The sequence below is a fragment of the Dasypus novemcinctus genome, chromosome 9 (assembly GCF_030445035.2).
Source record: "Dasypus novemcinctus isolate mDasNov1 chromosome 9, mDasNov1.1.hap2, whole genome shotgun sequence".
In the NCBI taxonomy this organism is placed as follows: Eukaryota; Metazoa; Chordata; class Mammalia; order Cingulata; family Dasypodidae; genus Dasypus; species Dasypus novemcinctus.
This window is the reverse complement of record NC_080681.1, coordinates 65,286,750-65,300,222: the sequence shown is the minus strand read 5'-3', so window position 1 is coordinate 65,300,222 and position 13,473 is coordinate 65,286,750. Positions and strand designations below refer to the sequence as shown.

The 13,473-nt window shown below is 38.7% G+C and overlaps 1 protein-coding gene across 1 annotated transcript in view; it reads left to right on the top strand.

Annotated features, from left to right (window-relative positions):
• The window catches only part of CACHD1 (cache domain containing 1), a 222,622-nt gene that overhangs the window by 135,788 nt on the left and 73,361 nt on the right, over positions 1–13,473 (top strand). The window contains exon 4 of the mRNA XM_004483667.5: positions 2,470–2,576. Coding sequence (XP_004483724.1) covers positions 2,470–2,576 — 107 coding nt within the window. The remainder of the gene's footprint in view (positions 1–2,469; positions 2,577–13,473) is intronic.

Here is a 13,473-nt window from a genome sequence, read left to right as displayed (position 1 = left end):
AAGACTAGTCAATATGATCACTTACCTTTGCCAAGTATAATGCTAAACATTATGTATTCAGTGGCGAATTAAATAAGCAAGGCATTGTGCCTGCCCTCACAGGGCTCCTATCTGGTCAAGGAGCCTAATGTTATAAAAATACAAAAATGGACCCATAAATTGCACATTATGGCCCATGCTTTGAGAAAATATGCAGGTACCTGATACAGACTAGGAAATCATCTACAGTCAGAATGGGTCTTTCTTAAGAAGTGGTATTTGAGCAGAAAACTGAAGAATGATTACTGGACAAATAATCAGGAGGACCTTCTAGAACTTCACTGTCCAATGTGATAGCCACTGGCCAATGACTATTCACAGTTAAATTAATTAAAGTTAAGTCACACCAGCCACATTTCAAATGCCCGGTAGCTACCTGTAGCTACCATTTGGACTGTGCAAATATAACATATTTTCATCATCTCAGATAGTTCTCTTGTTCAGCACTGGTCTAGACTAGTAGAGGACAAACTAGGGTCTGTGGGCCAAGTGTGACCCATTACCTATTTTTGTAAATAAAATCATACTCATTCCTTTATTTATTATATTATGTATTGTCTGTGTCTGCTCTCATATTCCAAGGGCAGAGTTGAGTGTTGCAGCAGAGACTGTATGGCCCACAAAGCCCTACAATATTTATCATCTGACCCTTCATGGAAAAAGCCTGTCAACTCCAGGTCTAGAAAGAAAATAGGCATAGCATGACTTAGCTAGAGCATTGGGAGTTACCTGCATTCATGAAGGCTTAAGAGATAGGTGAGGCCAAAACACACAAAGTCATATAGGTCATACAGATTCAAGCATTAAGGCATGAATATTTTCCAGAACCATATGGGGTTACCAATGTCATTATTTCATTAGTTTGAATAATTGAACATTAAACTAGAGTTGCTCGTGTAATGCTATTCTTTCTTCACAGATGTTCAAATGCTAAAACGGGAGGGTCCATGAGGTTATAGTGACGTTGCTTTGCCAGCATGCCCACAAGCAGCTGCTGCTGTGTTAATCACTTCTTTTCTCTCCGTCTGTGGTTTTTGAGGCAGCAGTCTTCTCGTCTAGACAAATTGGAGGCGGTCCAAGAGAAAGCAGACACATTGGTGAAGCAACTGTGTCCTTTGAGGCACAGTTGACATTGTTGATATTGTTCTGCACTGGCTTAGAGGCTGTGAAGAGGTCTCTGGAAAAGATATAAGATAAAACAAGACTAGTAACTTGCTGCTGAACCCAATGCACCATTTGAAAACTTATCCCCCTGCTTATTCAAATTATTTCAGTGTAATTTTCTTTATATGTCATCCGATGTGATCAACGGATGATCAAAGTCCATGTGAATAATCAAATGTATCTTGATTTTTAGAAGTACGGCTACTCCAATTGTGTTAGTGGAGTTTTATTAATGACATTTATTGCCCAAGGTGTTCATTTTTTTCACAAGTTTCATGAAACCTAATTCCAGGTTGAATTTACTTGGGGACCTCTTAGAGCTTCTTGAGTTCTCCCAGTATCTGAAATCCTAAATAAATTTCAAAATCTTTCTCTTTTATTGTCTCTGGATTAAATTTATGTAAAAATACTCTTGTGACTATATATAAATTTGTTGGAACATTTCCCATAATATTCTTTCAGATTGTTGTTTGTTCTAGCAAATGGTAATTGATTCCACTAACACTGTTGATTACCTACTAGTCACAGTACTGGCTGTAGCTCTAGTATTGTTCCAGCACTAGTATTAGCATTGGACTAGCCACTTGAAATCAACAAAACTTTAGTCTTATACTCCAGTCTATCAGGTACAAGGTATGTGTCACATAGCACGAAGGTAACTTTGGTATGCTATTTCTAATCTTTTTTGGCATCTAGGACAGTAAGATTTATTATCTTTTTTAAAATTTTAGATATTTGAACAACTTGTCCAAGGTTACACGTTTAGTAAGTGCCTGAGCAGGGATTCAAATCCAAGTCCTTCCTTTCCCAGATCCTTTCTTTTTCCTTTACTAGGGTCTATTTTTCTTTTCAGCTGGGATGATTTAAAGAATCACTACTGGTTCTCCTATAATATTAGGATTCAAATTTGAATTTTGTAATTCTAGTCTGAATTTTGTCAAATCTATTTTCTTAATGATTTTTTTCCAGTAGTCCCTGACTCCCAGTTCATTGGTGAAAAATGGTACTAAGGATGGTTAATTTTTTTAATCTCCTTAGAATTTTAACCTGACTTCTAAAAGCTTCTAGATTTCTAAAGCCATGGAGATGATTTTTCTCATACTGTTCTGAAGTGATTTTTTGAATATTTAAAATCCAAATCACAATTGTGCTGCATGTGGGCTGACCTATTTCTTTCACAATAGGAACTACTATTTTTTGTTGGTTTATTTTTCTGGATTAAATAATCACCAAGTAAATATCCCTAACTCTTATCTATTATTTCAGATTTGATGGGAACTTTAACACCAATGTTTCTAGAACAATCAGTTGTGACCGACTTTCTACTACTGTTAATAGCCGGGCCTTCAATCCAGGACGAGATTTAAATTCAGGTCAGTAATCCATTGGTTTTGTAAGGGCAAACTAGATTTCCCTTTTTTCAACTTGAATAAATGTATTGCTTTAAGCATCTTTTTATGATTGGAAGAAAAATATCATATACTTAAAATTGAATATTTCTTACTGGGAAATTGACCCTCGTAAGAGGGAGAGGAAAAAGGAAAAGGGAGTTGACATTTTTTGAACATTTACTATATGGCTACATATATGGCATATGCCACATATGTTGCCCTAGGTTCTTATATCCTGTATCTCATTTGTTAGGAGTTCAATATTATTTTAAATATTATTTTAGAGATCTGGTTATCTTTGTTAAATTTTGTTTGCATTCCCTATTTATAATTTTTAATTTGTTTTAAGTTTTGTTTTAAAAGAATGATGGGAGAACATTGCTATCAATAAAGTTGGTGCTGTGATGCTGTATACTGAGATTGAACCTTTCTTCCTCTTCTCATTAGAATTCAGTTATATGCAGTGGTGATAACTACTAAGTTACCTGTGTACATCTTACTGTATACAGCTCCAAAGTAGCATGTTGTCCCTGTTTTCTTGCCCTGGTAGGTTAAAATTCCAACCCATTTGTATCTTATTATTTATACTTGTTAAGTGATGGTCCTTGGTACCTGGAGGCTTCACCTGTTCTTAGAAGGGACTTTAGAAATCACTTACCAGCCTCAGTCCTCTCATTTTACTGAGAATGATGCTGAGGCTTAGAAAAGTCTAAGACCTTATTACTGTAGAGATGAAGACCTAATCCTTAAACATGAGGAACTGTATTTTAAGTCCAATGTCTCTTGTAGACACATGAAACCCAGAAGAGAAACCAGAGAACTAGAATATTTACAATGAGAGCTATTCAAGGGAAGGAATTTTAGACATTGGGACTTGTAAACACACATCAGGTATTATCTTAGGTCAGCTTTATGTCACTCAGAGATAGTAAAACTGTAGCTGTTATCTAAGCTATCCAATAGAAGTCTTCCAGGCACATAATGTCTGGGCCAATATATAATAGAATCAGCCCTTTTTTTTTTTTAACTGATCAGAGTATCTAGAAGCCTTTTGGAAAAGTTTTGGAAATGAAACTGAGAATATTTTTCATAATAATGAAGTAGAGAAGGGCATGTAATAGAGAAAATAAATTTCAGAAGATCCTACAGCTGGCACAGGGAGCAAAGCTGCAACTCATGTCTTCTGGTGCCCAAATTCAATACTTTCCTTCTTTCCTGCAAAATTACTGATAACACAGGACATGTTACTAGGTCTGAAAACTTGAAGTTGAAGTAACAATCTTTGCATAGGATCAGATTTTAAAGTGTCCCGGAAATCATAATATAATATATTATTGTCCATAGTTAAAATTTTTAAATTCAGGTTAATTTAAGGGATACCTAACTTAAGTTAATAAAAAATAAGGGAATTATTCATGTATGCATACAAGATCTAGAAGGATCCACACATAAATGGTAATAGTTTTTTTTTTAGTGATGGAAAAGTGGGGTATTTTTATGTCTTTATTTTTCTTAATTTTAAACTGAGCATTCATTGCTTTCATAATTAGGAAAACTAAAACAAGAGGGAATTATAGACTGCTTTGAAATTCATTTTCATTCATTTCTCATACAAAATGCTGTTCTTAGTGTGTCTGTGATAATAGATCCTCAATCTGGTATTGAAGTTCTAGATAAAACTCCATTACCTGTCAGCCTATGTGATTGGGGCTGTCACAGTTTGGCAGGGCTGCTATAACAAAATACCATAAACTGGTTGGCTTAACCAGTAGGAATTGTTTGGCTTACAGTTTGGGGACCAGAAGTCCAAAATCACAATACCAGCAAGCTATGCCTTCCTTCAAAATCTGCAGCATTATGGCTTATTGGCAATCAGTCTCTTACATCACATGGCCACTTGTCTGGTTTTTTTTAAAAAGATTTATTTTATTTATTTATTCCCCTGCCCTTACCGCTTGCTTGCTGTCTGCTCTCTCTGTCCATTCGCTGCACGTTCTTCTGTGTCTGCTTGTCTCCCTTTGTTGTGTCATCTTGCTGCCCCAGCACTCTGCAGGTGCAGGCCAACCTGCCTGCACAAGGAGGCCCTGGGACATGAACCCAGGGCCTCCCATATGGTAGACAGGAGTTCAGTCGGTTGAGCCACATCCGCTTCTCCCACTTGTCTCTTTTTCTCTCCTCCCATGGCTTCTACTTTCATGTTCAAATTTCCTTTGCTTATAAGGACTCCAATCATACTGGATTAAGACTGGATTAAGTCCAGGGAGAGATGCTCCCTTGTCAATATTGTCTACCTTAGTTGGCCAGACCTTAGAAGATCAGGAAGCTGCTGCAGCCAAGGCTGTATCTTCTTTGCTTTATTTTACATGTGTGTATGTTTCTGATAACAAGTATATTGTTGTGTTCTGTCCCCATCCTTAAATAAAGTATTATTGTATCTTTTTATTCATGAGTACAGGAGCCATTTGTCAGGTATGATCCTCCTACCTACTAACTGGAATGAATAAGTATAATTAGAATTCATACAACAAATGTTTATTGAGCACATCTATGTGGGAAGCATTCTTTGTATTGTTTCATCTGTACAACGTCTCTGTCCTCATGGAGCAGGGGACATAGATCTTAAGGAAATGAACAAGTCAGTATGCATGTCAGATGATGGTGAGTGCTACCAAGGAAAAGTTATGCAGAGAAGAGTCGTAGGGAATGCCATTGATGGTAAGGTGGGGATAAGGGAGTGAAAGGAAGAAGAAGATTTAATAAAGGCTCATTGCTTGGGGGATATTTGAAGTGAGATCTGAAGTGGGAGAGTAAGTCATGAGAAGGAAGAATATCCCAGACAAAAGCCTTGAGTTGGGAGAATGTTTGGTGTGCTTAGAAACATCAAGGAGGCCTTTGTAATTGTGGTGGAGTGAATGAGGTAGCAAAGTAAAAGATTAGGCCAGAGAGGTAGTGGAGAGGCAGATCACCAAGAGCCTTTAGGAGGACTTTCGTTTTGTTTTGAATGAGATAGAAGGCCATTAATGGGTTTTACCCAGTGAGGTGACATGATTCCACTTATGAATAACTGGTAAAGGTGGAAACAGGGAGGCCATTTAGGAGGCTATCCCACAGTCCAGGAGGGAGATGATGAGGACATTGATAGTGTGGGAACAGTGAGAGTTGTGAGAAGTTGGATTCTGAATATGTTTTGAAGATAGAGCCAATAGATTTGCTGATTAATTGGATAGGGGAAGGGTATGTGAGAAAAAGAGAAAATTTAGGAAGAACTTTCAAGATTTTTGGCCTGAAGTTACCATTTACTGAGGTGGAAAATGATGGGGAAGAGCAGTTTTGTGTGAGAGACAAGGGAATCAAGAGTTCAGTTTTGGAAAAGTTAAGTTGGAGATGCTTATAAGATATCCAAGTGGAAAAGGGTTATGTGTTGTTTGATATACAAGTCTGGATTTGGGGAATTGGGCCATAATGAGGATATAAATTTGAGATTTGTTGCATATAGCTAGTATTTAAATCATGAAATTTGAGAGCGAGTGAAGAGCTCCAGAGCCTGAGCCTTGGGGCACTTTATCATTTAGAGGTCACCTAAGCAAAGAGGAAGCAATAAAGGAATCTGAGAGGGAGGGCACAGTCAGTCTGGTAGGTGGAGAAAAAAGGGAGTCATCTCCTGGAAGTCAAGTAAAGAAATGTTTCAAGGCAGAGGGAGAGATCAGCTAGGTCAAGTAGGTTAAGACGAGGACTGAAAATACTTACCACTGGATTTAGCAACATGAAGGTCCGTGATACGCTCAACAAGGGTTGTCTGGAATAGTGAGAACAGAAGGAAAGCCTGATCCAAGTGGGATCAAGATCTTGAGAATAGAGGAGTTGCCAAGTCAGTACATGGACTCCTGGGATTTGCGTAAAGGAAAGCTGGAGGGGCACAGAGGGTCAAAAGGATATTTTTTAAATTGAGGCAAATTACATTACGTTTATATGCCAAAGGGGAATGTTCCAGTAGAGAAAAGCTAGTGATGCAGCCGATTGCTAGAGCCTTTTCCTTGTTTAGGCAAGAGGCAGTGGTACCCCTAGAAGCACAGATTCATCCGAAGTAAAGGGAAGGAAGGAAGATCAAAGGGGTGGAGAGGCCATAGGATGGTAGATGTAATGCTAGCCACTTAGGAACACTCCCTTCTTATTGACTGTTTTCTTGAGCATTAGGAAGCAAGAACAAAAGCTGAGAGTGAAGAGAGGGAAAAAGACATTGAAGTTGTATTGGTTGTACTAAGTTTATCTTCTGTTACTGAGGCTTTAGAGTAGACTCTGCTGCGTAAATAATCAAGAATTCTGACAAAATACTGTTCCATTATATACTTGTTAAGGAAGAGATAGTTAAGGTAGTTTGAAAAAGTAGGTCATAGGCAGGAGGGGGTGGTTGGGGAGGAGTCAGTGGAATATAGTTAAAGGCCAGACCTTGAATTTTTCTATTTCTTAAAGTGTGTCTTAAGTGTAACCTATCACTTAACAAAAGTTGTTTTCAGCACAGTTGATAGAGCTAGATTTACAAGCGGCTTTTGGCAATCTGTAGGTATTTGAGAATTGACTTGCTTGCACTTGAAGTTTTGTGACATTCCACCAGCAGTGGCTGTATCCCAAAGTCTACATACTTGAGTAGCAATTTGTAATATGAGAGGAATGGTAGATGGTGAAGGGTGACTTTAGATTTCCCCCTTTTCCTCCTCTTCACCTCACTCCCCTTTTCAGAGCAGAATTAATATACGCCATTGGCTCTCACATGCCTGATATTTATATCTGTAAAATGTTCAGGCTTAGGCTCTTTCAGATTGTATATAATCCATCAGTGGGCCCCTAATTGATAACACAGTTTCAGATTGCCTTGCAGACAAGCTGCAAACAGACTCACTCAATTGTAAACCATTCTTAGCTTCATTTACCCCAAACTAGGTCATGTGTCCATCCATCCAACACACATGTATATTCTTTTTCTTAAATCCACCCCTGCCAAATCTCTACTTTCTAAATTGACTCCTTGTGCCTGATTCCAGTCAAATAACTAACATTTGACAGTGCATGTGTTATATTATGGTGCTGGTAATGTTTTGCTTAGGTCCTTTCCTGCTTTTATCCCTAGTTTCTTACTTTCTTTTTTCTTCTTCTTCTTCTCTCAAATTCCTGCTGAGCTATTTTCTTGTGCATGGCCTGATCCCTAAAGAGAGTTTATTTGAAGAGTCCAAGGAAAGTTGCCTCTTGCTCTCTTGAGTTATGCAATAGAGATGAGAGTGAAGGTGGGAGTTGAGTTCGTCTTTATCACCAAAAGAAAAAGTGTCTGGACTTTATTGTGTTTGATTTAAAGAGCATTTGAAGTTGCAAACTTCGAACTTGATAGTATTGCGGTCTTCATTGAGAAAGGGATTCATGGGGTGTAAGGGGTACATTACAGAAGTAAATGCTACCATAAGTACAGGTGGGCACAGGGGCTGTAGACTTCCTACTGATTTCAGTGGCTTCAGCGCTTCTATCTGCGAATGGTGATTGGCTGTGTATTGTATGTTTTCCTCTTTTCCTTAAAATACCATAAAAATAATCTCTTAAATATGCATTAGCAAAATTCTCCCACTAATGGTGCGATGATTAGCCATGGTCTATCTAAAGCCTAATGTCAAGGAATAAAAATCAACCAAGCTAGGAATTTCACGTGCCTTTTTTTGCTTAATTACTCCATTTTCATGATTGCATTAATGTCATGAAGGATGTGGTCATTATTCACATAACATCTAAATACTACTCAGTCCCTGAGAAATCTAGATTCTTGAGTTTATTGACACAGAATTAAGTGAACAAAGTGCCTGTAGCCATTTGATATTATTGATGAATTCCAAAAAGAAATATTAGATTATGTTTGTAAACTGATCTTTTCCTTTGGGCATATTAGATTATATTGGATTCAGAGATTTACTTGATTAAGGTAAACCTCTTGTGCCAGTAGGCATTGAGCCCTCACCCTTGGGTGGGTGGGGACTCACAGATAAAAGGCATGGCAAAGGACAGAGTGAAGGGCTTTTAATGTTGGAATTTTTATATTGGAGTTTGATGCTAAAACTGGAGCCCCAGGGAGAGAGACAGAGTTAATAGTCTACAGCTGACCTTGTGGAGAAAACAGAGAAGCTGAACCCAGAGGAACTTAGGAAATCTGAACCCTCGCAGATGTCGGCAGCCATCTTGCTCCAACACGTGAAAATAGACTTTGGTGAGGAAAGTAATTTATGCTTTATGGCCTGGTATCTGTAAGCTCCAACCCCAAATAAATACCCTTTATAAAAACCAACCGGGAAGCAGACTTGGCCCAGTGGATAGGGCGTCTGTCTACCACATGGGAGGTCTGCGGTTCAAACCCCAGGCCTCCTTGACCCATGTGGAGCTGGCCCATGTGCAGTGCTGATGTGTGCAAGGAGTGCCCTGCCACACAGGGGTGTCCCCGCGTAGGGAAGCCCCATGAGCAAGGAGTGTGCCCCATAAGGAGAGCCGCCCAGCGCAAAAGAAAGTGCAGCCTGCCCAAGAATGGCACCGCACACACGGAGAGCTGACAACAGGATGACGCAACAAAAAGAAACACAGATTCCGCTGTTAAGGATAGAAGCGGTCACAGAAGAACACACAGCAAATGGGCACAGGGAGCAAACAACAGGTGTGGAGGGGGGAGAAATAAATAAAAAATAAATTGTTAAAAAAAAAAAAAACAGTTTCTGGTATTTTGCATCAGCACCCCTTTGGCTGACTAGTACAGTGCCTTTTTCTTCAACCTGATTCCCCTTCAAGCTCTATTCCTACCCCGCAAGGTACTTCAAAGTCTAGTCTTCATACAGTTTCTAATACCACCCTACTCTACAGATTACAGATTTATTAACCATTATATGCACAAATTGTACATATATGCCATCTAATAATATGTATGATCAAAATGGATATAGCCTGCTTTCTTAAAACTTATCAAATATTAAATAAATAAATAAATCTTAAAAAAAAACTTATCAAATGTATCATGACTATTCTGAATATCATGGTAATGATTGTAAAAGTATTGTCAGATTAACCAGTCCACTCCAGTTCAACATTTAGTTTGTCGCAGTTTTTCACTGTGTTTAATATACTCTATGTCATTTCTACCTTAAAGGATTTCATGTGACTCTTATACGGTTTTAGCTGACCACTTTGTAGTTAGAGTGAACCTCTATTTTGAAACTCTGTCCTCCTTTGGTTTCTATAAAGTTACTCTCTATTTATCATTGACTTCTCTGTCCCTTCCTTTTCATTTCCCTTCTCAAGCTCTTTTTCCTTGATCCTGTTCCTAAGGATAGACATCCCCACATGTCCTCTATGTGTGGCCTTTCTCACATCCCCAGAAGTTAGCTCCCTGAAAGTTCTCAGTTTAGTCAGCACCTCAGGTCCCACCCACATGCTGATGGATTCCAAATCTATCTCCAGCTCTGATTTATTTCCTAAGCTAATTAATTCAAAAGTCAACTTTGAGACATACATCTCCCTTTGATTGTCCTGTAGCTACCTCAAAATATAAGTAAGCACATAAACAACAACAAAACAAGTTTTCTGCCAAACATACTCTCCAGTCTTGGTTCACTATTGCTGTTATTGCTACTTCATCCTGCCTACACAGGGAATTATTCCTTGCCCTTTTCTACCCAGTACTTTTCTAGGTTTGTTGCTTTTGACTTTACTCAAGGCAGTGACTAAATGAGGGCACGAGTGAACAAATATTTGTTGTGCATTTACTGTGTGTTAGACACTTTGGGCATTTGCCCGTGTTAGTCTTCTGGTCACATAGCCCTTGAGACCCAGGTCTCATTATTCCCTTCTTATGGAAGGGGAAACTAGGCTCAGATATCATTGCTCAAGCATGTGTCTGGAATCCCTTTTATCTACTCCACTGCTACTGCCATAAATTTATGTCTTCATTGCCTCTCTTGAGGACCAGTTAATGTAGATATCTCCTATAAGGGCACTCTGCTTCTGTTCTTTCTTCTGCAAAATGTCCTTTATACTGTAAGTATTTTGAAAATACCTACTTCTGTAACTCCATTTCTCTAAAACCTCTGATGGCCTTCCATTATTTCTAAGATAACAGTGGAGGCCTTACAGTCTCACTTTCTGCTGTTCCTCCTCCTTAAATCCTTTGAGCTTTATCTTCATGGAGTCACTGATTTATTCAGAATTGATCATTCTGTATCACTTCTCCATATTTTTGTTCATGTTATTGTTTCATCCTAAAATACACTGCCTGCCTTCCCTATGTTGTAAAACAATGCTTATTCCTCAGGGCCCAACTTGTGTCACTTCCCAGACCCTTAGATGTCAAAATTCCCAATCAGGCTGCGTTTCCCAGGAACCAGACTCTGAGATGGAAACTGGCAGCCTGTGGGGAAAGAGAAAGAAGAAGAATTGAACAGAGGGAGTAAATGGGCAGTGATGTTGTCTCAATTGGCTCTAGAACAGAAGAAACTTGTTCTTTTTTTACATCATAAAATTAGTCTAGAATGGACACGAAGAGCCCTAAGCTTAGAACAGAATCAGAGATTTGAGAATGCCCTCTTCTTAGAAGTAGACTAAAGAAGATACAGGGAGAGAAGAAAGGATCATTGAGTTGTCCCAAGCTATAGGCTGGGGCAAATGTGATTAATCTACCTTTGGCACTTGGCTTTAGCTAGGATGGTCAGTGTGGTGGCAGAATCCCTGGGCTGGATGCTCTGGATCGCATTCACGGCTCTGGGCTTAAGTTACTCTTCCCTTTTGCAGCCACGATATTTTATTTATAAAATGGGAAAACAATATCTCCTTGACTAACTTCCACATTCTGGCTCTTACTTTCTACACTTGAGGAGATTAACATTTCGAGTCCTTGCTTTCCTGAATAATAAATAAAACCTCAAATGGTTGTTGTAAGAATTAACTGAGATAATGTATATAATGGACCTAGCAAAGTGCCTGGGGTACAATGCAGTACGCAATATGCTTACCACTTCTGGAGCAGCATAAATGGCATCTTGAGGTTCATAAAATATGGTACCTTCCAGAATATGGTAAAACAATACTCAGGATGTAAGTGAGGAATAGGTATTGAAGAAATGTGACTGGGGGTGATGCCAGAAATTTTGTTTGGAATTCTCAGAATATTAACTTATTTTCTTCCCCACCAAAATGTTTGCCATGGGACAGAATAGTACTGAAATGTGCTATATGTAAATTGTGATCTGTTTGGGAAGTTTGTGTGTTTTGCATGTCTGCTTCTCTGTGTATTTAGGGCAGTACTTGTTATTTTGCATTTAGCACACTATGGGAGGTAGGCAGTTCTGTGTGTTTTACTGAGTGATATTGGGCTGGACATCAGAAAGCAAGTGTTCTTTGATAGTAATAAGCTTACTACCATAGAGAATTTTCTTTTTGTCCCTACCTCCTATGAAAGAAATAAAAAATCACAGCCCAACTACAAGTGGTTTGTAATCCATCTCTTTCTCATTGGTCTGGTAGTTTAAGCTTTAAAGAGAGTGAAGAGGCAAAGAGTTTGGAGACGTGGTTGATTTTGTTTTGACTGGAGATGCTGATGGTATAAGAACTGGTCAGATGTAGATGGTGGAATTGGAAGGAAAATATTAGGGGCCCAGGGAATTGGGAGTTAGAATGATTCACTGAGAGTTTAGTATACTGTATACAGATGGATCTCAAGACTCAGTAAAAGGGAAGAATGCCTGTAAAAGGGAGAGGCTGCTTATCTGACAACAGATTTTGTGTTGTGGCTGAAGAAATATAAGCTAATGGTTATTGTAAAATTGTTGGTCTTCATTTAAAATTACATAGGAGCAATGAGAGAAAAAGTGTCAGTTTGTTGAAGGCCTTACATAGAGGAGCACAAGGGGACAGAACATGTCAAAATGATATTTCTTTGTAAGCATTTACCAAGTAGCCCTTGTATTTAAGAGTCTGACTTGTTGGGAAGCTCCAAGAAAGAATTACCTGGGCAGGGGTGGGGGGCATACTGGTGGTAGGTGCTGGAGGTCAGGTCTAAGCACCCATCCCCACTGCACCTTCTCACGGTTGCATGTGAAATACCTTCCCTTGGTTTCGTCGAAAGTGTTCTGGACCCAAAGGCAGAAGATATTATTCCTGTGCAGTACCATACACGTAATCAGGGCTCTGTGGTATTTGGAAGGAGGAAAGAAAGAAAGATGATTTAAGCAAGATGATTTAGTAGACAGAGTAATTGGAGTTTGCTTGCTATAGTTTAATAACTGTGTGGTCAAGGTTAAGTCACTTAGCCTCTCTCAGCTACAGTTTTCTCCTCTGTAACATGACAGTAATTTTATTGATTTTTAAAACAAATTGTTGTTAGATTTCAAAATAATATAAATAAAATGTCTAGAGTAATTCCTGACTATTATGGTTTTTATTTCAATCCCATCTCCCTCTTTACTGATTATAATCTCTTGGGCAACATGGGAATTTTAAGTTGGAGGAGAAGGTTTAAAGAAAGAGGGTTGGGCTGACAATGCCATTGACTTTACCAGCAGTCTTTTTATTCAGGTATCATAGGCCTTCTAGGTTTGAATTTTCAGAAACATTTTGGTCTCTTCTGATCTGATGTAAGCACTTACTAAAGTAGAACAGTAACTTTGGAAAAAGTAAGTATCTTGATACCCTCCTGGCCTTAGATATAGCTGTTTAGAAGTGCACCTTCCTAAAAATGGCCACAATGGGAACTCTCCTTTCAGTGTTAACCTGCTCTGGAACCAGACTTCTAATCCATATTAATATTAAAAGTAGCAGAACTGTATTGTCCCCTAAGGGAAGGTTTTTTAACCTGGTAAATCTGGTATCC